The sequence below is a fragment of the Lagenorhynchus albirostris genome, chromosome 3 (genome assembly GCF_949774975.1).
Source record: "Lagenorhynchus albirostris chromosome 3, mLagAlb1.1, whole genome shotgun sequence".
Taxonomy (NCBI): Eukaryota; Metazoa; Chordata; class Mammalia; order Artiodactyla; family Delphinidae; genus Lagenorhynchus; species Lagenorhynchus albirostris.
The window spans coordinates 38,324,796-38,352,212 of NC_083097.1; the positions used below are offsets into that span (position 1 = coordinate 38,324,796).

At 38.8% G+C, this 27,417-nt stretch overlaps 1 protein-coding gene across 1 annotated transcript in view; it reads left to right on the forward strand.

Moving 5' to 3' along the window:
- The first annotated feature begins 19,385 nt into the window (after window positions 1-19,385).
- PARP8 (poly(ADP-ribose) polymerase family member 8) overlaps window positions 19,386-27,417 on the forward strand; it is a 92,376-nt gene continuing 84,344 nt past the window's right edge. The window contains exon 1 of the mRNA XM_060146303.1: window positions 19,386-19,465. Within this exon, the coding sequence (XP_060002286.1) occupies window positions 19,386-19,465 (80 nt within the window). The remainder of the gene's footprint in view (window positions 19,466-27,417) is intronic.

Consider the following 27,417-nt stretch of genomic DNA (forward strand, 5'->3'; position numbering starts at 1 on the left):
CTTTTAATTTCCGTTTGCATGGAATATCTTTTTCCATCCCCTCGCTTTCAGTCTGAAGTGGGCATCAAGGGCTGAAGTGTGTCTCTTGCAGACTGCATATATACGGGTCTTGTTTTTTTGTGTTTTTTTGTTTTTTTGCAGTACGCGGGCCTCTCACTGTTGTGGCCTCTCTCGTTGCGGAGCACAGGCTCCGGACGCGCAGGCTCAGCGGCCATGGCTCACGGGCCCAGCCGCTCCGTGGCATCCTGGACTGGGGCACGAACCCATGTCCCCTGCATCGGCAGGCGGACTCCCAACCACTGCACCACCAGAGAAGCCCCGGGTCTTGTTTTTGTATCCATTCATCCAGTCTATTTCTTTTGGTTGGAGCATTTAATCCATTTACATTTAAGGTAATTATCGATATGTATGTTCTATTACCATTTTCTTAATTGTTTTGGGTTTGTTATTGTACGTCTTTTCCTTCTCTTGTGTTTCCTGCCTAGAGAAGTTCCTTTAGCATTTGTTGTAAAGCTTTGGTGGTGCTGAATTCTCTTAGCTTTTGCTTGTCTGTAAAAGTTTTAATTTCCTCGTCGAATCTGAATGAGATCTTTGCTGGTTAGAGTAATCTTGGTTGTAGGTTCTTCCCTTTCATCACTTTAAATATGTCTTGCCACTCCCTTCTGGCTTTCAGAGTTTCTGCTGAAAGATCAGCTGTTAACCTAATGGGGATTCCCTTGCATGTTATTTGTTGTTTTTCACTTGCTGCTTTTTATATTTTTTCTTTGTATTTAATTTTTGATAGTTTGATTAATATGTGTCTTGGCGTGTTTCTCCTTGGATTTATCCTGTATGGGAGTCTTTGCGCTTCCTGGACTTGATGACTATTTCCTTTCCCCTATTAGGGAAATTTTCAACTATAATCTCTTCAAATATTTTCTCAGTCTGCCCCCAGTGGGTAAGGTTGGTTCAGTGGGTTGTGTAGGCTTCCTGGTGGAGGGGACTAGTACCTGTGTTCTGTGGATGAGGCTGGATCTTGTCTTTCTAGTGGGCAGGATTGTGTCCCGTGGTGTGTTTTTGGGTGTCTATGCCCTTATTATGATTTTAGGCAGCCTCTCTGCTAATGGGTGGGTTTGTGTTCCTGTCTTGCTAGTTGTTTGGCATAGGGTGTCCAGCACTGTAGCTTGCCACTCGTTGAGTGCAGCTGGGTCTTAGCGTTGAGATGGTGTTGTCTGGGAGAGTTTTTGCTGTTTGACATTATGTGGAACTGGGAGGTCTCTGGTGGACCAATGTCCAGAAGTTGGCTCTCCCACCTCGGAGGCACAGGCCTGACATCTGCCCAGAGCCCCAAGACCCTGTCAGCCACATGGCTCAGAAGAAAAGGGGGGAAAAAAAAAAGAAAGAAAGAAAAATAAAATAAAATAAAGTTATTAAAATTATTTTTTAATTATTAAAAATAAAAAAATTAAAAATAGTAAAACAAAGAAAGAAGAGAGCAACCAAAGCAAATCCACCAATGATAACACACGTTAAAAAAAAAAAATAACGGACAGAACCCTAGGACAAATGGTCAAAGCAAAGCTATACAGACAAAATCACACAAAGAAGCATACACATACACACTCACAGAAAGAGAAAATGGAAAAAATATATATATTTCTATATTTAAAAAAAAAGGGGCTTCCCTGGTGGTGCAGTGGTTGAGAGTCCGCCTGCCGATGCAGGGGATGCGGGTTTGTGCCCCGGTCCGGGAAGATCCCACATGCCACGGAGCGGCTAGGCCCGTGAGCCATGGCCGCTGAGCCTGCGCGTCCAGAGCCTGTGCTCCACAGCCGGGAGGGGCTGCACAGGTGAGAGGCCGGCGTACTGCAATTAAAAAAAAAAAAAAGGAAGAGAGCAACCAAATCAATAAACAAATCTACCATTGATAATAAATGCTAAACTAAGATAAATATAAAACCAGAAACAAATTAGATGCAGAAAGGTAACCCCAAGTCTACAGTTGCTCCCAAAGTCCACCGCCTCAATTTGGGATGATTTGTTGTCTATTCAGGTATTCCACAGATGCAGGGTACATCAAGTTGATTGTGGAGATTTAATCCGCTGCCCCTGAGGCTGCTGGGAGAGATTTCCCTTTCTCTTCTTTGTTCAGCTTTGGATTGGCCCTCCCTCTGCATGTAGGTCACCTGAGGGCGTCTGTTCTTCGCTCAGACAGGACAGGGTTAAAGGAGCAGCTGCTTCGGGGGCTCTGGCTTACTCAGGCTTGTGGGAGGGAGGGGTACCCGCGGCGGCAGAGGCCGGCGTGATGTTGCACCAGCCTTAGGCGCGCCGTGTGTTCTCCCGGGGAAGTTGTCCCTGGGTCACGGGATGCTGGCAGTGGCGGGCTGCACAGGCTCCTGGGAGGGGAGGTATGGAGAGTGACCTGTGCTCTCACACAGGCTTCTTGGTGGCGGCAGCAGCAGCCTTAGCGTCTCATGCCCATCTCTGGGGTCCGCGCTGATAGCCGCAGCTCACGCCCGTCTCTGGAGCTCGTTCAGGTGGTGCTCTGAATCCCCTCTTCTCGTGCACCCCGAAACAATGGTCTCTTGCCTCTTTGGCAGCTCCAGACGTTTTTTCGGACTCCCTCCCGGCTAGCCGTGGCACACTAGCCCCCTTCAGGCTGTGTTCACGCAGCCAACCCCAGTCCTCTCCCTGCGATCTGACCCGAAGCCTGAGCCTCAGCTCCCAGCCCCCGCCCGCCCCGGCGGGTGAGCATACAAGCCTTTCGGGCTGGTGAGTGCTGGTCGGCACCGATCCTCTGTGCGGGAATCTCTCCGCTTTGCCCTCCGCACCCTTGTTGCTGTGCTCTCCTCCGTGGCTCTGAAGCTTACGCCCTCTGCCCCCCCGCAGTGTCCGCCCATGAAGGGGCTTCCTTTCCTCCTTTACAGCTCCCTCCCACTGGTGCAGGTCCCATCCCTATCCTTTTGTCTCTGTTTTTTCTTTTTTCTTTTGCCCTACCCAGGTACATGCAGAGTTTCTTGCCTTTTGGGAGGTCTGAGGTCTTCTGCCAGCGTTCAGTAGGTGTTCTGTAGGAGTTGTTCCACACGTAGATGTATTTCTGATGTATTTGTGGGGAGGAAGGTGATCTCCACGTCTTACTTCTCTGCCATCTTGAAGATCTCTCCCCAAGCTTTCTTTCTTTTCCCATTTTATAAATATGTTTTTCCTGATATGAGTACCTCAGATTTGATTTCAAAATCTGAGAGGGCAGGCTGCGTTTTCTCATTTAAGCACATTAATTAGCATCACTGACCACTATAGAGCACATTTTATATTGCCAATGATGTCCCAATTAAAAAATCCCTGGGAACAAAGCTCCACTTAATAAAGTTGGCTTGGGCATAGCGATGGTTGAGCAAGTTCCCCTTGCCCAGTCCAGGAAAACCCACAAGGGAGCTGTTTGCCTGCTGGTCTCTTGGAGACTTGCTGGCATCTGAATGTTCTCCGAGAAGGGCAGTTCAGGCTGGTCACAGGCAAATGCAAGAGGCACTGATCGGTGCTTGGATCATCTCTGTCCCCATGCTGTAGACCTGTCCCAAAGGGCGGAAGCCAAGCCACTCTACTTGGCCAAAGGGCAAGACCCCTTTATTTAGAGGGAAAGGGTGGAGGTGCACTGGGGAGAGAATTCACATCTTAGAATAAATACATCCCTGTTTCCTTTATTATTTCTTCTTGTGGAAGCAAACAGAAGAGTATGCCGTTGGGAACTACACTCCTATGGGGAATTTAAGGACAAGGTAATCCCAAAGGGGAAACGTTGGGGGGGGGATAAATTCGGAATTTGGGATTAACGTATACGCAGCACTCATGTAAAATAGATAATCAACAAGGACCTACTCTATAGCACAGGGAGCTCTACTCAATATTCTCTAATAACCTATATTGGAAAAGAATCTGAAAAAGAATGTTGATATATGTTCATGTGGAAAAAAAAAAAGGACAGGGTAATCCCATGCTATGGTGTCATTTATAGTCATAAATCAAAACCATCTCAGATTTCTCAGGGCCTTTGATGTGTGTAAGAGAAACACAGGCACTTCCTTTGTGGTAGTGTTTTGTGAGTGACAGAGCATTGCCCTGTTAATGGTTTTGGTAATCGTTTTAACCTTAGCTCCCTATCAGCAGGGCTCTAGTAGTTCTATGACCACTTCCCCCTTTTGTAATGAACATTTGAGCTACTTCCTTGCACAAAGAGCTGTAGGCCCATTTGGACACGATGTGAGTCAGCCCTGGCTCTCACGTGCCAAATACCCCCTTCTGCTGAAGTTTGCCCAGTCCCTGCGCCTACTGCTTCTGCTTCTCCCCGGGCTTGGCTTCCTCTGGAAAAGGTGAACACTGACCCACTCAAGCTGTGTCTCTCTTTTTGGGTTGTTTTTCTTTGTGTAGATACTGTGTCAAGTGCTTTGATCAAATGTATTGCGATGGGAGATGTGGACAGTATTTTTTAAAAGTAAAATATATCAGGTAATCTACATGACTTGTAGGCTTGCGTGCAGTTCAACAAAATGTTTTAAGGTTGATTATGATTTGCACCTTCTGCTGTGCTGCGGGCTATCGGTACTACAGGTACACAGAGGAATAAAATGCAGTTTCTGCCCATGAAGAGGTCTGGGTTCTACACTTAGTTTGGAAGATAAAGGCTAGAAAATGAAAAATTTGAAGAATGAAGATGGTGCATTTAAACTCCTCCAGTCTTTTTCCTTTGCTCATCTGCAAATTTCTGCCCAATTATCACTGTCTGGGAAACTTTCCTTCCCCCGCACGGTGGGAAAGTCACATGCCCTTGTTTTATGCTCCAGTGTATGGTGTAGTCTTTCCTTCAGAGCATTTGTCATAACTGTAATTTTCATTTATTTGGGTGATATTTTCATTGTGTTTTCCTTCGACGGACTAGAAAGTTCCTGAGTTCAGGGGTCCTATCTATTTTAATTCAACTCTGTTGGCACAGTGTAGGTCTTCAGCAATCATTTACTCCATACTTGGTTGAATGAATACTGAGTTCTGACTATTAAGGACTGGTGAGAACTGATTGTTGAATGCAGTTTCTTTTTACATTCTTTTCACTCTCAATGTGAATGTCATTTCTCTCAAGGGCCTAATATTTGTAGTGTTTTGGTAAAGACTCTCATGTGTGCTTTTAAAAGTTTTGTTTTGTAGTAGTTTTAGTCATAATGGGATAATCAGTTTGAATTGCTTCCTCAGAGTCATGTTTGCGATTGGTCGAGTGTGTTAAGATATTTGAGTGCATTATATTTAAGTGGGTGCATATGTGAGAAGGAAAGTTTTGGGACTGGAGCTGGGTAGATATGATCATTGCCTGCATTCATTAGTTCTGTGCCATTTTTCTAGGTGGAAGGAAGTTAAGGCTTAAGTATTTTCCTTTAAATTCTAATGAGTATTTCTAAGCCATTATTTTGTTTCCTTTGTTAAATGACAACATCCAGTGAAGACACTTCATTGATACTTGCAATTTTAGAAAACAGAGTGGGTGTAGGTGATGAGTGGATGCTCTTGAATTAGGCTGACATAAAAGAGTGATGAGAGGGCTTCCCTGGTGGCGCAGTGGTTGAGAATCCGCCTGCCGATGCAGGGTATGCGGGTTCGTGCCCCGGTCCGGGAAGATCCCACATGCCGTGGAGCGGCTGGGCCCGTGAGCCATGGCCGCTGAGCCTGCACGTCCGGAGCCTGTGCTCCGCAATGAGAGAGGCCACAACAGTGAGAGGCCCACGTACCACAAAAAAAAAAAAAAAAAAAAAAAGAGTGATGAGAATGTTGAATTATCTAGGAACCGACTCCTTTAAAATGGTAAAAGTGATTCTATTGATCTTAACATTTTGAGTTCTGATCAACTTTTGTCATTTTGATATTTTTTTTATACAATCTTCTTAAATTGACCTTATTCTTGTATTCTTTTTCCTCTCTGTTATTCTGAGTGAAATTTAATTGGTGGTTATCTCAGCTTCGCTTTTGCTATTTGTCAAACTCTCTGTTTTTATGTTAGGCCCTTGTTTTCTTAGGAATCACACTTTAAGAGTTAAGGTCCTACGGTTTCCTCAGTTTGTAAAGAACTTACACAGATTGATTTTATTTTATTTTTGTTTCTTTTTTTTTTTTCTTGGCACCCATATGGGACTTTTGGTTACACCCTTTCCATTATTGGTTGCCTTTTCTTTCCCAAGAATGCCTGATATAGAAATAGTTCTAAAAAAGAAGTAAAACTAATATTTTAATATTTTTAATAATTTAATCTCTAGGAATTGAAATATTTTTGAATTGATAGCTTCTCCAGCAAAGTTTAAAATGTTGTGTAAATTTGAGATACGATTTTGATAACACTCAAAATGAAATTTTGTGTGAAGTATTTTAGAGTTTTTCCATATCCTTTCATATCAGAGACACCTATATGTTAACTTTGAAAAATATTTAGTGTGATGAGACAAATCAAAGTTCTTCACTGACGTAGAAAAAAGTAACCAATAGCTCACTTTCTATTCACACTGACTGAAGACTTAAACTTTTTTTTTCTCTTAAGTGTACTTAGCTGTGTGGTAATTTTATGGTTTAATCTTGTGGTACACATATAAGTGTGCAGTTGTTGAAAATTACCCCTCTTCTAAAGTGAAAATCTCATTCATTTAAAAAAATAGACAAACTTTTGCTCTCATTGCTTTGGCAACTATGAACTAAGTAAAAGTTTTCAGCAGTCACCTCATCATCATAGGAACTTTCCTTTGATAACTACTATACAAAGATTTGCAAAGTTGATGCCAAATAGCATTGCACATATCTTCATTCACAAAGATTGCTTTGCTAAGGAAACCATATACAGAGGAACGGTAACTTTCTCTTCACATTTGGCTGTTAAATACATTTTATGATTGATTTAAACTGAATGACTTCTGACTTGGAGCAAGAGCTGGTGTCTGGTACATATAAATGTTAATAAATATGATTAAATTAAATTAAATTAAATTAAATAATTGTGATTAAATTAAATAATTGTGAAAGATGATACAATTTAATGAAAGGCATCAGTATCAAAGAAGACCTAAGTTTTGGATCAAGTGCTGTGTAACCAAGGGCACATTGATAGACCTCTCTGGGCCTTAATTCCCTGACCTGTAAAATGAGAGGCCCAGAGAGATGGTCCGTTTTTATGACTATAATTCTGTGAGTGTTATGAGAGTAAATTTTATTTCTCTTTGCAGTTCAGAAAGTTTACTCTTTGAATTATTTCTTTTCAGTTAGATATGAATATCTCCTGCAGGCATCTTCCATCCATCTCTTCCAGATTAGCTGTCTCAAACGTTTTTCCTTCCTTTTCTTACCAATAAATTTGGACTCTGTCTTGACACTGATGACAACTTCAGTATCCTTCTTGTCACCTGACAGACTTTAAACATAAAAATCCTCATTTTATAAGTATGCATTAGGACTATGAAGCCTGGCCCTGGAAATTTCCTACCTTTTAAAAAAATACTCATTACCTGAGCAGAATTTATTTTAGAATGTAAAATGGGAGAAGAAAGGAGCTAGATGCATTTGAGAATGCACTTATAGTAAAATAAACGTTTCAAATACTTTCGTAAAGCGAACACATATGGAAATGTATTAACTAAGGTATGAAGAAGTGTTTTAGCTTGTCTCCTCCTAATCAGGGCAAGCACCTGGCTATATTTCCTCTTTTAAGATTGCAATAGGTTTTTGTTTCTTTTTTTTTGCGGTATGCGGGCCTCTCACTGTGGTGGCCTCTCCCGTTGCGGAGCACAGGCTCCGGACGCGCAGGCTCAGCGGCCATGGCTCACGGGCCCAGCCTCCCCGCGGCATGTTGGGATCTTCCCGGACCTGGGCACGAACCCGTCTCCCCTGCATCAGCAGGCGGACTTCCAACCACTGCGCCACCAGGGAAGCCCTGGAATAGGTTTTTTAAAAACATAAGAGTCATCAGCATAGATTGTAGATGGATTTTAACTGGATTTTGTTTAGTCTTATCAATTTTTTCTTTGTTAGTCTCTGTCATTTTATAAATGTCAAACCTACTTTTATGTCTTGAAAAAGCTGATATGACAGAACTGAGTTATGTGTGGATTATTAACCAGTACATTAGCTGTTTAAATATTTATTCATTGCCAAAAATCATTGAGATTTTTTTGTTACATTTTAAATGATTTCCTTTGGAAATAATTTATACTTCTAGAATATGAATAAGTTCTTTTGTTATGATGATCAAAGGTGAAATATAACAGATGAAGAAATAACTGCATAAACCTAGGCATGTTGATTAGTAGCCAAGGTGTGACCTGTGAGGGAAAGGGTACGTGGTGGGCTTGGGCTTACTTTGGGACAGGAACTTTATTCTTTTGTCTCTATGTTCAGAAATACTTTGAGGAAGAAGAAGATTAGATCTTGTCACAAAATAATCAGAAGTTTCTTGCCGTAACAAAGCTCAGTGTGCAAAATTCATAAGAGGCCAAAAGACTTAGAGGAAAATGTCAGAAGACCTAGCTCTGCTTCTGGTTCCACATGGAATTGAATGAATCCCTTTAAATTTATGTTTCTTCATCTGTAAAATGAGGGTGTGCATGAGGTGATTACTGACTTCTGTTGTAGTTGAACACACTGTGAAATCCAGATCATATTGTGAACATTTTTCTTTTCCACTTCCAAAACCTTTTTTATCCTTTGGTTGGCCTTCAGAGAGTGAAATCAAAACAACCTCTCTCCATTTTGAATTTCTTTGTTCAATTGATTTCTCTTTCGCTCTTCTGTCCAAAAGAATGAGCGTGTTTGTCTGTTGGACTTGAGTCAAATGAAAATGTAAAATAGGAAATTCATAGCATTGTGCATTTGCTTGTACAGGTCTGGCTCATGTAAATCTGGTAAGTCTGGTAGACATCTTAAATTTATCTATATGCTAAAGAAGAAAGATGTACTTACTGAACTCTGAATAAAGGGCTGCTAGAAAGCTTTTTGTCCTTTCCATTGTGAAGATATATTCATCCTGATCTTACTGTGAAGGGAAATGTTCATTATCTCTTTCAGATATTTTTCTTTTTTTTTTGATACAGTTATTGGGAAAGCATAAGGTATAGGACTTATTGCTTAGGTGTTTAGATTTCTTATTATAATCAGTTATGTATTTGCTTAATTATAGAATGTGGCCTATGACTCATCCATTTAAATATTAAAAGTTGAAATATTTCAATTATCCAAATTCATTATCCAGAATTTCTAAATCTAAAATGCTCTGAGAATTGAAGCAGAATTATTTTGTAAATTTGGCCCATGTTAAGTGGCAAACTGACCTGAACTGACATGAGGTTATTTATAGTAGCAACATTCATGCATCTCTCTCCATATATATTATTGTTTTTGATGGTAAGGTGTAAAATTTGCACTCTGTTACCTTTCTAAAATATGAAAAACTCTGAATTTCAAAACACATCTGGCCACTGGGGATTCAGATAAGAGACTGATATCTTTATCATTATTAATTTTCCCATGTGAGCGTAAGAATATTGGTTTCTTACACATTATTGCTGGTAGTGGAAATACAATGCAATAATTTAGTGCTTGAGCCTAAGAAAGGTTGGAATTAGAATCTGGAAAAATAAAATACATACAATATGTGGGAGAATCTTAAAGAACACAGAACATATGATAGTACTTATGTATCAAAATTGTGATTTTTAAAACCAGTGTTGTTTGCTATAAATGTAAATAGTATTTTGTACAGATTTGCTAAATGGTTAAAAGAAATTCTGAATAGAAATAGTTGATATGCAGACTGATATTTGCATAAAAGCTAATTAATGGACTGCTTTGGAAACATTCAATATTTTGTTGAGTAATTTGGCTTTGAAAACAAAATAGTAAAAATTGTTTTCTTAAATGACAAATGCAAATGACATACAGTAGTTTTGACTCAGCAGATTGTATTTTTTTCAGTAACTATAGGAATGAAACTGTGAATAATTTTCACATAAGGATGCTTTTAAATTTCTGATCTGTGCTCATAGACAACATTCAAAATTGATGAAAAACTTGCTCCTGACATAACAGATGGTGTCTATTGGGCTGTCTGATAGGCAACTTGACTTTAAAAAAAAAATTGAAAATTCAATTGCTAGTACCAACATTTTTTTTAATTGAAGTATAGTTGATGTATAATATTATATAACTTACAGGTGTACAGTATAGTGATTCACAATTTTTAAGGGTTATACTCCATTTATAGTTATTATAAAATATTGGCTATATTCCCCATATTGTACAATACATCCTTGTAGCTTATTTTATACCTAATAGTTTATACCTTTTAACCCCCCACCTCTTTGTTGCCCCTCCCACCTTGCTTTCCCTCCTGGTAACCACTAGTTTTTTCTCTACATCTGTGAGTCTGCTTCTTTTTCGTTATGTTCACCAGTTTGTTGTGGTACCAATACTTTCTGAAAATTTTATTTTGCTTAAAAAGCTTTATATTTTAAAATTCTTTATGAAATAGTTTTTTAAAAGCTTTAAAATGTTTCCCTGATTGGTTGACTTTAATTTAATATTCTTATTTTATGACTTTTTTGAAAAATTATATTAAGCTGTAATAACTATATATATATATATATGTTTAGATTTCAATTAAACTATACTCAGGGTCAGAAAAGGTAGTTGTAAAATAATTTAGGAAATAGCTTATCAATTATTGACTCACTACCTCACAATTTGTTATACATAAAAAGGGGCTTTTGTCAATACGGTAGAATCTAATGCCTTTATTATCTTTTTCAATCTCTTATCACGTGAGCCTTCATTTTAATATTCAGTATGATTACTTGTTTTCCTACTAAGTCAGATTCTCTACAATGCCCTACATATCTGGTTCTCACACTTGTTCATCTTTTCCTTAAATCTGTAGGACTCATCAATTTCCAGTGTATTGTCAGGTATTATAGTTACCTCCAAAAGCATTCCATAAGTGGCCTTGTGCCATATAGAGCATTTCCTTACTTTGCTCACACTCTGTACAGTAACTGGTAACTTTTCTAATGAGGAAGGGGAACTTAAGTGACACACTTTGTTATTAAAAATAATGTTGGAAAATCTTGTGGAAGCCTATGATCTAATGATGTTAAATGCAAAAATGTGGATAAGAGTGGTACAGAAATTTTTAACATTGAACTTTATCTTTCTCTTTTATGGAGGTTTTATTTCAGATCCCATATGGACATTTGTCTTTTTTTCTATTATTATATGTGAACTTTGTAATAAGTTATGAAGGATCTCTTGAGGGTAGAGTTGGGGCTTGGGAAATCTCATAGAGGAAATTTCATCATTTTCCTTTTCTCTGGCCCTCTTAAGAAAAGGAAAGGAAAGAAAGAGAAGAAAAGACCTTTGTGATGGTGCAGAAGTAGAGTATCCAGTTCTTCATTTGCTTTGGGCTGTCACTGGATGAGTAAAGGAATCATAATAATCATAATTATACATAGTTCTACGTGATAACAGAGGGAGGCATATAGGTGAACTGTTTGCAGAAATAATCACAATCATTTCAAACAAGTCAATTTGTCACTAATGTATTTACTGTTATATAACATTGATTCTCCTTTCCTATTTCATGTCCTTAGGGCTATATATTTCCCAACCAAATCGCAAATGTCCCCAGGATGGCTAGTGCACATTTTCTATCTCAAATTGACTGAACAAAGACAGTTAATGCGCTTTCTCTTATTCTCTCTCCCTCTCTGCTTTGCTTTTCTCTGCATTCTTTGCCCTGAGAAATTTCTTCATTGACTTATCTGGGGTTAAGAGGTTTATCAGTTTTTATAAATAGAGAAGTGACTTTCCATGGGTGCTGGAGTTTTCCCATGTCCTTCAGTGAATTCACAGTGCCAAAATCAAGGATGCCAAGACACGGATTTATTCTGTAATGATGCGTTGCCTAGAAAGGGAAGTTAAGAGATTGGGGTCTTTTTGCCCACCCTAAATTCAAACCCTAAGAAGGTTAGGTATGCAGAACCACGTATTAGACAAACTATATTCTAGAGTCTCAATATCATTACTATTACTATAATAGAGATCCACCATGAGCAGAAGGGTTTGTAGTGATTGGAAGAACATTTTTATAAGTGAGATTGATGGTTGCTTCTCTCATTTGGTAGTGCTCTACTAACTAGGATTCCAGTGTACATTTGCATGACTCCTGGGGAGCTGGCCGAACAGAATAGTTTCTGTAATTTATTTAAACATATTTGCATGGCTTGCAGATACTGAAATTTCAAGACCTTCAAGTGCCTTTTGCTGTTTGTTCAGATTTTATAATCAATATTGCAAATATCAGGTGTAATGTTTTCATGATTTTGAGCATGTTGAATTATAGATGAATGTACTTGAACCCTCTGCACATAATATATAAACACAGGCAATGTGACTCCTGTCTTGTCTCATTCAGGACATTATACAGTACAATAAAGTTCCATCACAATGATTTGTTTCATGCAGACACATTATAGGCCAAATTATATCCCTTAAAATATTTCATATGTAAATAAACAACCTGTTCCATGAGTGAAAGATGGCGTTGTTCATCTCTCCTAAAATTAGACTTATTAACAGACTTAGTTTAATTGGATTTAGGTTGTTTATCTTTGATAAGACATAAAATACTTATTCTACCATATTTTAAGAGTCATTCAGTGTACATGGGAAGAGAGCTATACGTATATTTTGAGTGCCTCTTAGGACACAATATGCATAATACTGAGCTTCTGGGACACAACAGTGAATGAGCTACATAGACATCTAGTAAAATAAGATACATGAGATCTAGTGTCAGAAAGAAGCATTGATCTGATTTTCACCCAAATTATAGCTGTGAAAGTTTTAGGAGGCGTTAGGATAGGGCCCTATGAAAGTGTTTATTAAAGGGACAATCCCGTCTGGGTCAGGTTGAACAGAGCGGGGTGGAACCCGAGAGGGAGGACCTGAGAAAGTAAAAATGTAAACTAACTCCTAAAGGATGCGTAGGATCTAAGCAGGAGATATAGAGGAGTTTGCCCCATTTTATTAATGAATATATCTCACAAGTATTTGATTTGTGAAATATAATTTTTAAATTAATTCTCGTAGTTTTTCCCTATAAATATACTTGATTACTATTATAAAGTTTATTCCAGAAAAGGTAGGAAGAAGAGAAAAGCAGACATCATCAGCAATAACAACAATGATTCAGGAAACCTTCTCCCAAAAAGGACACCTTAGATCCTTCTTCCCCACCAAAATGCCCTATACAACTATAAATCGATGTTTTAATAAGTATATATAAAAATTGGAATTTTTAACAAAAATGGAGTCACAGCATCATTAGATGACAGTTTTACATCCTTTTATTGCCTGCACCATCCTTGTCATAGATGCACCATTATTTATTTAACCATTCCCTATTTGTGAACTTTTTAGTTACTTCTAACTTTTCAACAACCCAGAAGTATTTTAGGCAAAGTGTACAGTATTTATGAAGTTGACTTTATCATTTTAGCACCTAAATTAATCTGAAATAAGGAAGCATTCATTTATAAATTCCAAAGCTTCTTTATTTATGTTTGCATGATTCAAATGAGAATTGGAATACAGATATTTAACTTCCTGAGATACACATTCTTTATCAGAAAAAACTCATTTGTAATGCCATGAACAGAAATCATTTGCATTATGATCAGTGTTTTTACAACTTAGCTTTTATCCTTATATAGTATAAAAATAGCTGAGGTGATCAGAAATCCCTTTAGAATCGGATACTCATTTGCAGTGGCCCATTGTTCCAATGGAAAACCCTCAGAATCTTTTTTGCCCATTTTCATGTTTTTGACAGTTTTTCCTTGTAGTCTTCCGCCTGTGATCATAAGTAATTTCCAAAGGTAATTCTTCATCACAAAAATCTTCAGCAAGAGTGTTAATCGGCTATAGAGGCCTCCTTGAGTTTGCAAATCTAGAATCATGACCTATTGAGGGGATAGAATTTAACTTCTCTCCAGAATTTTTCATTAGGAATCTTAGACTGGAGTTTTAAAAGCCTCTATTATTTGCTTCTCTGAGGCTAGGAAAACAAAACCAAGACACCCTCTACAACAGATTTCACCTTGAGTACCTATGTAATTGGATGAATAGCTGTTTGGTTGAGTCCTGCCAGAAAGCAACCTTTCTCACCTGCTGTAACTCTGGGAACCTACCAGCCCGACAGTTTTCCTGGCAGAGATTTGTAGGCATTAGTTGCACATAAAAGTCAATTCTTGTTTCCCAGTAGTTGCTTGTCATTTCTGATTAAATGAAAATCATTTTGAAATATATTCTAGGGATAGTTTTGGCTACACAATTGCTTTGTCCAATAATATACTGGTAAAAAAGAGAGGGCAGATTCTTACTGAACCTGTGAAAATAACTATAGGGCCATAAAACATAAGGAGTCTCATTAGGAGTTTCTGAATTCTGGAGGGATCAGTGAGAATTAGATGCTCTTTCTAAACATTTCATTTTAGTTTATAAAAGCAGTGTCTACAAAATTGAAGTTAGTTACAGCTCAAAAATAAAGAAAAAGATGAAAGTCTTCCTCATCTGTCTGTTAGAATATAGAATATTAAAACAGGAACAACAATATCTCAACAAATAGCTGATCAGTTAACTCAATTATATGTAATTCTTTTTTTTTTTAACATCTTTTTTGGAGTATAATTGTTTTACAATGGTGTGTTAGTTTCTGCTTTATAACAAAGTGAATCACCTATACATATACATATATCCCCATATCTCCTCCCTTTTGTGTCTCCCTCCCACCCTCCCTATCCCACCCCTCTAGGTGGTCACAAAGCACTGAGCTGATCTCCCTGTGCTATGTGGCTGCTTCCCACTAGCTATCTGTTTTACATTTGGTAGTGTATATATGTCCATGCCACTCTCTCACTTCGTCCCAGCTTACCCTTCCCCCTCCCCACGTCCTCAAGTACATTCTCTACGTCTCAGTCTTTGTTCCTGTCCTGCCCCTAGGTTCTTCAGAACCACTTTTTTTTTTTTTTTTTTAGATTCCATATATATGTGTTAGCATACCATTAAACTGCCACCTTCCCTTGGTTAAACCATCCACATGGCTCTCTTTGTGTTAAATATTTGTTACTTTGAGGCTGTCTTTTAGTTACATATTCACTGGCTTAAGAATGAATTGCATTTGCTAATTGAATATCTAGTAATCAATTAACTTTGTGGTCAAAATATGTCAGATTTAAGTACATTACCCTTGTTTTCAAATAATTATACTTTCCACATTAATCTTGTGAGAACAAATCAGTTTTCAAAAGCTTAATGAAGAGTGAAAGGCTAATTGATTTTAGTAAGCACTAGGAAATACTATTCTACAGTCTGAAAGTCTCCTGTTTCATTGCTGATCTCCCAAAAGGCTGTAGTCCAGAAAGAACCAAGAAAATCAGCAGATAGGACTACAGCTTTCCAAATCCAATTTTACATACATACAGTATTGAAATAAAATGGTAAATCGAATGCCCATGAAGGACTAACAAAAATCATTTCACCACAAGGAAGAAAATGTTATACCCTAAAGAAAATGACCTCATCTTTGACAAATAGAAAAATAATAAATAACTTGCAACTTTTATTTTATAATATCTAATGTATCACAATTGCTTTCAGGTCATAAGTTCTATAAAAGTTATGAACAGTACTTAAAACCCCAAATCAATAGTGTATTCTCTACTTTCAAATAATTAGGCAAAAATTATGAAATTAAACCATGGGTAAATGTCTATTAATTTTTTGTTTGTTTTTTTAACATCTTTATTGGAGTATAATTGCTTTACGATGGTGCATTAGTTTCTGCTTTATAACAAAGTGAATCAGCTATACATATACATACATCCCCTTATCCCCTCCCTCTTGCGTCTCCCTCCCACCCTCCCTACCCCACCCCTCTAGGTGGTCACAAAGCACCGAGCTGATCTCCCTGTGCTATGTGGCTGCTTCCCACTAGCTATCTGTTTTACACTTGGTACTGTATATATGTCCATGCCACTCTCTCACTTCGTCCCAGCTTACCCTTCCCCCTCCCCGTGTCCTCAAGTCGATTCTCTACGTCTGCGTCTATATTCCTGTCCTGCCCCTAGGTTCTTCAGAACCATTTGTTTTTTAGATTCCATATATATGTGTTAGCATACGGTATTTGTTTTTCTCTTTCTGCCTTACTTCACTCTGTATGACAGACTCTAGGTCCATCCACCTCACTACAAATAACTCAATTCCATTTCTTTTTATGGCTGAGTAATATTCCATTGTATATATGTGCCACATCTTCTTTATCCATTCATCTGTTGATGGACACTTAGGTTGCTTCCATGACCTGGCTATTGTAAATAGAGCTGCAATGAACATTGTGGTACATGACTCTTTTTGAATTATGGTTTTCTCAGGGTATATGCCCAGTAGTGGAATTGCTAGGTCATATGGTAGTTCTATTTTTAGTTTTTTAAGGAACTTCTATACTGTTCTCCATAGTGGCTGTATCAATTACATTCTCACCAACAGTGCAAGAGGGTTCCCTTTTCTCCACACCCTCTCCAGCATTTATTGTTTGTTGTCTATTAGTTTTGTTTTTTTTTTTTTTTTTGCGGTACGTGGGCCTCTCACTGCTGTGGCCTCTCCCGTTTCGGAGCACGGGCTCCGGATGCGCAGGCTCAGCGGCCATGGCTCACGGGCCCAGCTGCTCCGTGGCATGTGGGATCCTCCTGGACCGGGGCGTGAACCCGTGTCCCCTGCATGGGCAGGCGGACTCTCAAGCACTGCGCCACCAGGGAAGCCCTTTTTAATTTAAATAGCTTGTAGATGTTTACGTTAAAATAACTCAAGCAGTTTAATAGGTCTGTGTCCAAATTAGGATGATTTTGGTTCTAGGAAACAAAAATATTTTATGCTGACTTAAACTGTAAAAGCAAAGTGATTTGTTCCTGCCATGAAAACTTCATTGATAAAGAGATGTAGGTTTATTTTGGTCAGGGCTCTGCCTCTGTCTCTGTGTCTGAAATTTTCTAAGTTCCACCTTTCTCTGCTCACCATGGGTGTTAGAAGGCTACCAGCAGAAACTGTGGCTGTATACTTCCCCATCTGCATACAGGAGGAGCAAGTGTCATTTCCCAAAACCATTAAATAGAAGTTCCAAGCTTGACTCTGAGCGAATTACTGTGAACCAACTACTGATGCCAAGGTATAGGCTAGGTGACTTCTCTTTCCTACTTCAGGAGAGGGTTCGGCAATTCTGATTGGCTTATGTCTCCACCTGAGAGAAGGGATTCTCCTCCCCCAAATTCAAGGGCTTCTTCCTGCAGCAGGGAGAAGGAGGGGAATGGAGAGTGAAGAGGCCTTGTGGATGTCTGTTACAGAATTATTTTACATCTTCTCATGCTTGAATATTTGGGGAGGGGAGAAAGTTGAGAAAACATTTTCATTGATCATTGTCTCCCATTCCACAAGCTGCTTTCTTCCACATGACAATCTCCATGTAATACTCTCTACAAGATGAGGAAGTAGATGTTATCTCACCTAACAAATAAGCAGGAGAAAGTTAGCCAATTTAATGTTCTCAGGTTCACGTGGTTCATAAAGGCATATTTTAAAGTCCATGATCTTTCTTCTGCACTCTTCAGGCTGTAGACTAAATCATATTTGCTAAGTAATTTTGTGAGGAAGGTTATTCCAAGTTGGAAGGTCAAAGGATGTATACATTTTAAATAAACATTCATTCTGCAAATAATGACAATGTTCCTACGATGTGCTGAGTACATGGTAGGTGCTGGCATACTGTGGTGAAGAATATAGGTGCCTTCTAACCTCACAGATTTCGTGGGAGAAGCAAATGTTAATGTCACGCAGTTAAGTTTAAAATTACACACTGTGTGACCGCTCTGTCATAAGATATGTCCAAGTCTGGGAAGGTTGATCAGAAACCTTTTTCCTGGGAGGTGACATTTGAGTTGAGATCTGAAGGATGAGAATGAATTCACAAGACAAAAAGGAGCGGGCTTCCTTGGTGGCGCAATGGTTGAGAGTCTGTCTGCCTGCCAATGCAGGGGACATGGGTTCGAGCCCTGGTCTGGGAGGATCCCACATGCCGCAGAGCAACTGGGCCCGTGAGCCACAACTACTGAGCCTGCGCGTCTGGAGCCTGTGCTCCACAACAAGAGAGGCTGCGACAGTGAGAGCTCCACGCACTGCGATGAAGAGTGGCCCCTGCTTGCCACAACTAGAGAAAGCCCTCTCACAGAAACGAAGACCCAACACAGCCCCAAAAATTAATTAATTAATTAAAAAAATAAATAAATACAATATATCATTAAAAAAAGAAAAAGGAGGAGGGGGAGAGAATTCCAGGCAGCGGGAACAAGGCATGGCGAAGAACTGAAAACGTTCTTTTTGTCTGAGCATAGAGAGTGAAGCAAGAGGGTGAGACGAGGAGATAGGCTGGCTCCTGCAGGGTCTTCGGGTAGTATTAAGAATTGTGCTTCGTATTCCACAAGAAATTGTACCTTAACTCTTGGAGAAAGTCGGTGAGGTAATATCATAGTATTTATTGCAGTTATGTCTCTGAGTATTTATAATGTTTTCTTAATACATGTTTTCTTGCCTCTACAAAGCCCTTACTTCAGTTACAGAATTATTCCATCATATCCGGCATTTCAGCCTTGACATGCTGTGCAAATCATTTGTAGTAGCTTTAGACTTTTTATAACCACTTATAACTTGAACTTAGATGTAAAATGGTGAAGGCAAAGGCCTCTACATTTTAGTGAATATTTACCAAAAGAGTACTGAATTAGTTATAGTTGCAAACTGTGCAGAAAACTCCAGACATTAAACTTAGAGGGAAGAAATATGGAAATTACATATATATTATACATATTTATATATCTATAAATTTAATGTAGGTTTCAGGTAATATTTATATATAATTAACTTAATGGAGGTGACCTGGCATGTTGTCCACTATTCATGTCCTGTTGGAGTTGCGCTTGTGACCTCCTCTTATTTCTGGTTATGATTAAAGAAAGAGAGAGAAGCAGAACTTTGTTTAAATATACTGTTGGCTTTTGCATTCGACTAAGTCAGTATAAAAGAATGATTTTGCTCATACCATATGGTATATTAATACCATAAATAAAGCATGCATCTAGGTTACTAATTAAAGTTGGGTTGAGGTTTTTAGAGTTCATCCTTGTTGAGAGGATGGTTTACTTAGAAGTCTAAACATTCGACCTATAGTGTAACATTTAAGCATAGAAAGTTGCTGACTCAGCCACTTCCCTAAAATCAAACAAAAGAACACCATGGCTTTTGATTCTATTACTTCACGCGCTGCAAGTATAACTTTAAAAATTATCAAAATAAGCTTTGAAAATGGGAACAGGTATATTATTGAGAAACAGTATTTTTTGGGCAAGCGTCTTCACCCTTTACCTTTGTCAGGGGTGGTATAAATTGCCTTGTATCAACAATTTATTTCCGGGCTTCCCTGGTGGCGCAGTGGTTGAGAGTCTGCCTGCCGATGCAGGGGACACGGGTTCGTGCCCCGGTCTGGGAGGATCCCACATGCCGTGGAGCGGCTGGGCCCGTGAGCCATGGCTGCTGAGCCTGCGCGTCCGGAGCCTGTGCTCCGCAACGGGAGAGGCCACAACAGTGAGAGGCCTGTATACCGTAAGAAAAAAACAAAAAAACAATTTATTTCCTTGGTGGGAAAGATGAGCCTTCTGTTCTGGAGTGAGAGCTTCCTGCTCTTGTCTTCATGTTGAGAGGAACAGAGGAAGGGAGGCAGATACATTCGCAGGCTTTTCACTGGAGGCCTTGAGTAAATCATGCTTATTCCTTGCATGGAATATATGATGTTGCAACAAATTCCTGCTCAAACATTTTGCATACCACTGCCTCTTCTGTCCAGGAGAACTGACATTCTTTCTTCTATACTTTCAGGATAGGAGTAGATTAAATAAAGACTTCCATGTGTACTGCTCTCCTACAAGTAAATTAATTAAACTACTGATCAGTTTGAAATGCTAACATGTCTACTTTTTGTGAAAATAACTGGTGCTTCCATTTTTTAGAGCATCTCAGAGATCTTCCTCTATATCGTGTCGTTGAATTTCAGCTCATGCAATCAGGTCTGGTAGTTATTCAAGTATCATCCTCATTATGTTGATTTGAAAATGAAAAAGACAGAGAACACACATGACCTGGGTGTTCAGAACCACTTCTACTTCTGTATATCACAAAAAGCCTGTGAAGAGAATGTGATGAAAGGGCCTGACACTCACGTGAACAGTGGTGTGTACCCACAGGGAGAACTGCTGGGTACCTGCATTTGCCGATTTTTATCAAATATTTGAGCACTTGCCTACTGCTTGGTAGGTATTCTGTCCAGGACTGTCATGGTATATCTTCAGGTAATTTAGGAAAAAGATATGATCTGTTCATTTATTCAGAAATTATTTTATTGATAAGTTACTCTGTCAGAGCCCTGGGAATTTGAAGATGAAAATGTTTGGTCTGTACCTTCAGTCTAAGGACAGTTAAGGTCAAGGTGAAGTGGGACATGAAGGAAAGAAAACCCAAGTCTACCTGGGTTATTGAAGTTTCATGGGAAGTTGTTCTTCAAACTGAATCTTGAGGGTGGAGGGGCGTGTGTTCTAGGAAAGTAAGTCTACGTGCAGAAGTAATAGTCAATTAATAATATTATTAATGAAGCAGCTAATGTTTATTGACTACTTTGGTGTCAGTTTTTTTCTTCTCAGTGCTTTACCTGTATTCACTTGTTTACTCCTAACAACAACCCCAAAAGATAGGTACTACAGATGAGGAAACTGAGGCAGAGAGCAGTTAGTTATCTAGCCCTCGGTCGCACAGTTAATAATGGCAGAGCCAGCTTCCAAGCCCAACAGTCTGACGCCACCACGTTCCTTTGTGTGAAAACGCTGACCTGTTTCGGGAATGGTAGAACCTGAAATGGTTGGAAGTTAAGGTCTGTGGGTATTTATCAGGGTTTTGGCTGGTCAGGTGCTTAAAGGTCAGATCGTGAAGAGCCTTGGGAGACATGCTAAAGAGTTAGAATTTTATTCCACAGGATCAGTATTTATATGTTTTTGAAAACAAGATCCAGAGCTTACCTTCATCGGTATCGCTTGGGGTGCTTTTTAGAGATGCACACTCCCAGGTTCCACTTTAGATCTACTATATCAGAATTTCCCTGCTCCAGAAAGTGGCCAGGGGCTTGTGCCCTGAGTGGTCAAGTGGTAAGTTGATTCCTAGCTCCTAAGAGCAGCCGCTGCTCTTATTTTTACCAAGTTTCTTGGTATTTAATTTGGTGAGTTGAAAATTAACGTAAAGAAGGCTATGAGTTTTGTTTTGTATGTGTTGGGTTTAATATGCTTTCAGAATATCCTATGGGAGATGTGAGGAAAAAGAAGAAGCTGCCTGCTTGATTTAGAGATAGGGAATTTTTGAGTCTTCTGCTTATAGCTGGTTGGAGACACTTATGGATATAGTTGAGATTACTCATGTGAAAAAATAGAGCAGTCAGCATGGCTGGAAAGCATTGAAATATGAAAACAACATGAAACGTGAAATATTGAAAGAGATTAAGAAGACATCAAAAGCAAGCGGGACTCTGGGAGAGGGGGAGTTCAGGAACCAAGGAAGGAGGGTTTCATGACATCTTCATTGTTATTAAATGCATCTGAGAACTTGTGTAAGAAAGGAACTAGAAAAATAAAAAAGGTCAGTGGTGACCTGAAGAAGCAGAATTTTGCGGGAGTAGTAGTACCAGGCGTGGAAGCCGGATTGTAATGTGCATGTAAAGTGCGTGGCTAGTGAGAACAGGTGAGATTATTCTTTGCAAAAACTTAACTTTCAGAAGAAAAGTATGGTGATAAAAAAGGCTACAAGGTAAAGGGAGAACTTAAACATTACTAGCTTTTTTACTTTTTACACAGTTCACATTTATTATAAGGATTGAAACAATACAGATATAAACAAAGAATAGAGTTCCCTTTCATCCAATAACCAAAAGATAGCAACTGTTGAAGTTTGTCATTATTTTTCAAGCCATGTTTCTATCTGTATATGTTTGTAGTAGATATGCATTTACACATTTTAAATGAAAATGTTACAGCAGTCTACATTTTTGTATGTACCTTATTGTAGTAGAAACACCTCTTTCTTTTTTTTTAATAAATTTATTTTATTTATTTATTTATTTTTGGCTGTGTTGGGTCTTTGTTGCTGCCCGTGGGCTTTCTCTAGTTGCGGCGAGCGGGGGCTACTCTCTGTTGTGGTGCACAGGCTTCTCCTTGCGGTGGATTCCCTTGTTGCAGAGCACAAGCGCTAGGTGCGCGGGCTTCAGTAGTTGTGGCACGTGGGCTCAGTAGTTGTGGCTCGCAGGCTCTAGAGTGCAGGCTCAGTAGTTGTGGCACACGGACTTAGCTGCTCCGAGGCATGTGGGATCTTCCCGGACCAGAGCTCGAACCCGTGTCCCCTGCATTGGCAGGAGGATTCTTAACCACTGCGCCAGCAGAGAAACCCAGTTATCTCTTTCATTTCATATTATTTTACACCATTACTTTTTCACAGTTGCCTAACATCACATTGTGTGTATATAATAGTTTGTATAATCCTGTTATTGGCACTCTTGGTTTTGGGGGGTACTTTTTCATTTTAAATAGTGCTACCATTAATATCTTTGTGGACAAATCTTTCCTCATTTGCATAATAGCACATTTTTGATTAATTTCAAATGGTGGCATTGTTAGATTAAATTAATAGAAAAAGGTACCAAATGGAGGATGGGTTTATGGGATCTATAAATCGAGATGATATTAGTCTTAGATAAAAAGACAGACATTTCCTTCTTTCTGGATGCAAGGAGGGTGGAGGACTGCTTGCCATTACCTGCAATTTTGTGTTAGTTTCTGCATTTTGCTTTTTCTCATGTAAATTCTAAAAGTGATCTAACTGGGAGAGAAAAGATAGGAAAAGATTTTAGAGGATAAGGTAAAAGGTATTATTCAATAAAATACTGTTTTTTTCTTGCTCTGTCAAAGCCCCTGGGTGAAGTATGAGTTCAGGATCTGGGAGTTTTGAGTTAGAGATGGCAGAAAGTCACAGCATTTGGGGGCCCACTTGTAAAATACAGATATTGAATTCAGTACCACTGACAGGTGTTCTTGGTCTAAAACTCTTTCAAGTCTGAGTTCCCTCCTCTGTTGTGTTAAAACTGCCATCTTCCTTTAGCTCCTTCCTGTTCTTAAAGAATTTCCTTAGATCTGTGAGCTTGAGAACTAGATCTAAACTCGATCTACTTTCAGGTCTCTGCAGACATTTCAAAAGGAAGAGGATGGTAATGGAGCAGATGGTGAATTGATACAGGAATGACCTTATGAATGATTTTAATGACCTTATGCATGATTTTAAAAAAATATACAAACAAACACAAGATTAGGCAGATACTGAACATCTAAGGGCTCTCCCAAGAACTTCTCCAGAGGCTCTTGGCTATCGGGAGGTATCTTTAACTGGGATAGATGCTTTCAGAGGAATAAGAGGTGGAAGCAACCATTTTATCTAAAAAGTTATCGAGGTTATGAAATAACTTACAGATTCTAGTTTTAAACTTGTGATATTAAGAACCTAGTACTGTGCGGTGCATACAGTGTACACCAAACACACATAGACGGACCTTAATTTCTCTGGCAAAGCACCTCCATGTAATTGTAATTCAGCGAATTCCAAATATCTGAAGGTATTTTTGTTTTTTAATCAGAATTTTAGAGTTTGCTCCAGATTTTTCGTCCTTCTCATGTTCACCCTCTTTCACTTTGACTTCTCAGTATTTTTGCCTGCTTTATTATTTATTATGTACAGCATATGCTACCCTTACTCTCCTATCTATTTAAGCTTGGTCCTTTGCTCTCTTTTTGGTCCTACCTTTTAGGTCCTTGTTTAATCATGCATGTCTGCTTCTATTGATACTAGATTGTTTCCCTAAGGACTCTGTTAGTGAAACTGATTTGGATTTTACTGCTCTGGTGATATTCCTTCTGGTGTACACCAAGAAGATGCTATATATCACAGGGGCTGATGCATTATTTTGTAGGGCTTTTGTTTTCTATTTTGTATTTGAAAAATTAGGTGTGATCATGAACATGGGAATGTCTCTTAATATCATGAGGATAATACAATCATAAAATAAAATCATCCATGTTAGCTTTGGTCTCTGAAAAATGTAATATATTGTGATTTTGAGCAAATCGAGTTCCCCAGAGAACATTCATTCATGTAAAATTTCACTTCTGTAAATTTTCGTTGCTTGTACTGGAAGCTGACTAAAATTACTTGGCACCTGCCGCTGTGTGTCTGGCGTTGTCCTGGGGACTTTACAGCTGTTAAGCCATTAAATCATCACAGCAGGCTTGTAAGGTAGGTCTGGATTCCCCCATTTTAGTGAAAAGGGATGGAAGCTGAGTGTATAGAAAATGACTTTTCTTATGCCACCCAGCTCAAAGCTGGAACTTGATCCTGTTTGTTTGGCCCTAATCACAGCAGTCTTCCTAATTGGCGTTAGACATGGGAATGTATTAAGGCTTCACTTTGGATTTAAACATTGATTCGGATGAAAAATGAAACCAAGTGCTGTTGGTTGAGATGGTAAGCTATTGAGAATTAACCCAATTTAGTACTGAGTATAATCTCTGGCAAGGTCCCAGGTTCTGTCACATAGTACTGCCAGATAAAGGGTTGCCTTGATCATCAGTGATTTCATTTCTACAAGTACAGTTCCATTGTAGAAGGGAATGAATTGTGGGAAAAGAAATTCACACGGGATCATGGTGTATATTTCCCCCAGCTTGTCTGAGGCTCCACTGGCCTGGTTATTTTATCTTCTAAGTTTTGGCATTTGATTCAGGGCCCAAAGCTGGGCTCTTGGCTGGGGTTCAACATCTGCCATTTGTTCTTCCTTCTCCTTTGCAATAGGCACCTCCTCACTGATATTTGCTCATTATTTTATTACTTAATTCAATGTCTCTCCTCTTCAGTCTATCCTAAATGTTTCCAATCACAGTAATTTTTTCAAGACACTTATTTTGTCTTAAACTTCTATTATGCTTCACAGTCTGATTTCACTTATATAATACTCTTGAAATGACAGAATTACAGAGGTGGAGAATTAATTAGTGGCTGCCTGGGTTTAGGAATGCTGGGGTGAAGGGAGACAGCCTTGACCCTGAAGACGGCAGCATGAGGGAACTCTCCGAGTGATCAGATAGTTCTGTATCTGGATCAGATAGTTCTGTATCTGGATTTCTGTATCAATCTCCGAGTGATAGGCACACGAAGCAAATGTGAACAGATGACATAGATAGAACTGCACCCAGATTTTACACTAATGTTGATTTCCTGCTTTTGATGTTGTGCTGTAGGAAGAGAAGATATAATCAGTGGGGGAAACTTGGTGAAGATCCTTGAGACCTCTCTGCACTGTCCGTGTAACTTCGTGTGAATCTATAATTATTAAGAAAGAAAGGACTGTTGTGCTTTAAAATATTCAAGTTCCTTTGTCTAGCATATTCATTATGTTTCATATTCTTTGCTTCCCTCTGAATTAATCGTTCAGTTATCTCCTGATTTTTTTCCTACCTAAATCTTATTTGGCATTAACACAGTGTTTGGCTTCTACCAGGTTACCAAGAAATGCTTCTTGAATTAATTGAGCAATTAAATATGCTTTATGAAAGAACAGTGTATCAGCACTTGGTCTCATTACTAACCATCTTTCTTTCATACTCTTTTCTTTATTTAGTCTTTCTTGTCTCTGCTGAATCTCTTTCCAAGGACTAAGCAACATGCCAGGGATTTGGCGGGTGGAGTCTGGAGACTTGGGCTTGCCTGGGAGGGTTGCATCGCCTGTGGCCACAGTCACAAAGCCCAGTCACAAATTCTAAAAGGCAGTGGCTTCTTGAGGACTTACGACTTAGTGTCATAGGACAAGATGAGCCAGGAAACCCAGGATATAAACTACTGAACCCTGATCATCCATCCATTCAAATTTATTAAGACTAGTTTTACAGACCAGTATATGACTTATCTTGGTGAATACTGCATCCATGTGTACCTGAAAAGAAAAAGATATTCTTTTGAATATCTTTTGTGGTTGTAGTTTTCAGTGAAAATCTAGTTTAGATCTTCTGTGTCTTTAATGAGTTTTTTTTTTGGGGGGGGGTGGTTCTGTCAGTTTCTCATACTATGACTGTGGAGTTGTCTGTTATTCCCTTTAATTCTGTCAGGTTTTGTCTCATGGTTTTTGAAGCTGTGTTGTTAGGTACATGCACATTCATGATTATTGTGCCTTCATCCTGATGAATTGACCCGTTTATATTATGAATGATCTCTTTGTATCTTTGTCTTGAGGTCTTTGTTAAACACTTCAGTCTTCTTATGGCTTACCTTTGCGTGGTATATCTTTTCCATTTAAAAATTTTCAAACTACCTGTGTCTTTTTATTTAATGTGGATCTCTTAAAGACAGCATAGAGTTGGATCTAGCTTTTTTAAATCCATCTGTCCACCTTTGCCTTTTATTCAATGTGTTTATTAGTCCATTAGCATTTAAGGCAATTCTTGCTATGGTAGGATTCAGGCACCATTTATTATTTTGTTTTCTATTTGTCCCTTGTTTTTTGTTCCTCTGTTCCTGCTTCCTTTTGGATTAAAGGTTCCAAAATGCTTTTAGAATTCCATTTAATTTATTATTGTTTTTAATCTTATTTTGTGCTTGCTTTAGGAATTACAGTATATATTCGAAGTTTTCTTAGAGTTATTATTTAGGGTTAATATTATGCCATTTCCCATAAGATTAAGGACCTTGAAACTGTATGTGACCGTTTAACCCCTCCCTGACATTATGCTGTAACTGTCATGTGTACTACATTTACATATGTTATAAATCACACTATGAAGTGTTAGAATTTTTACTTTAAACAGCTATGTATATTTTAAAAACATTAAGAGAAAAATAGTCTTTTATGTTTACAATTTTTGGTGCTCTTCATTCCTTCTGGGTATTTGAATTTCTGATATCATTCAGCTTGAAGAACTTCGTTTGGGATTTCTTGTACTTTAGGTCTGCTGGGACATGTTTCCACAATTTCCTCGTATCTGAAAGCTTCTTTATTTGCCTTCATTCTTGACAGATATATAGCTTGGATAAAGAATTCTGGTTTCATAGTTGTTTGTTTACCCCCCTGGTCCCCTCCCGCCCCAGCTCTTTACTGTTCAACTGTCCTGTGTCCTCCATAGTTTCTTATGAAAACTTAAC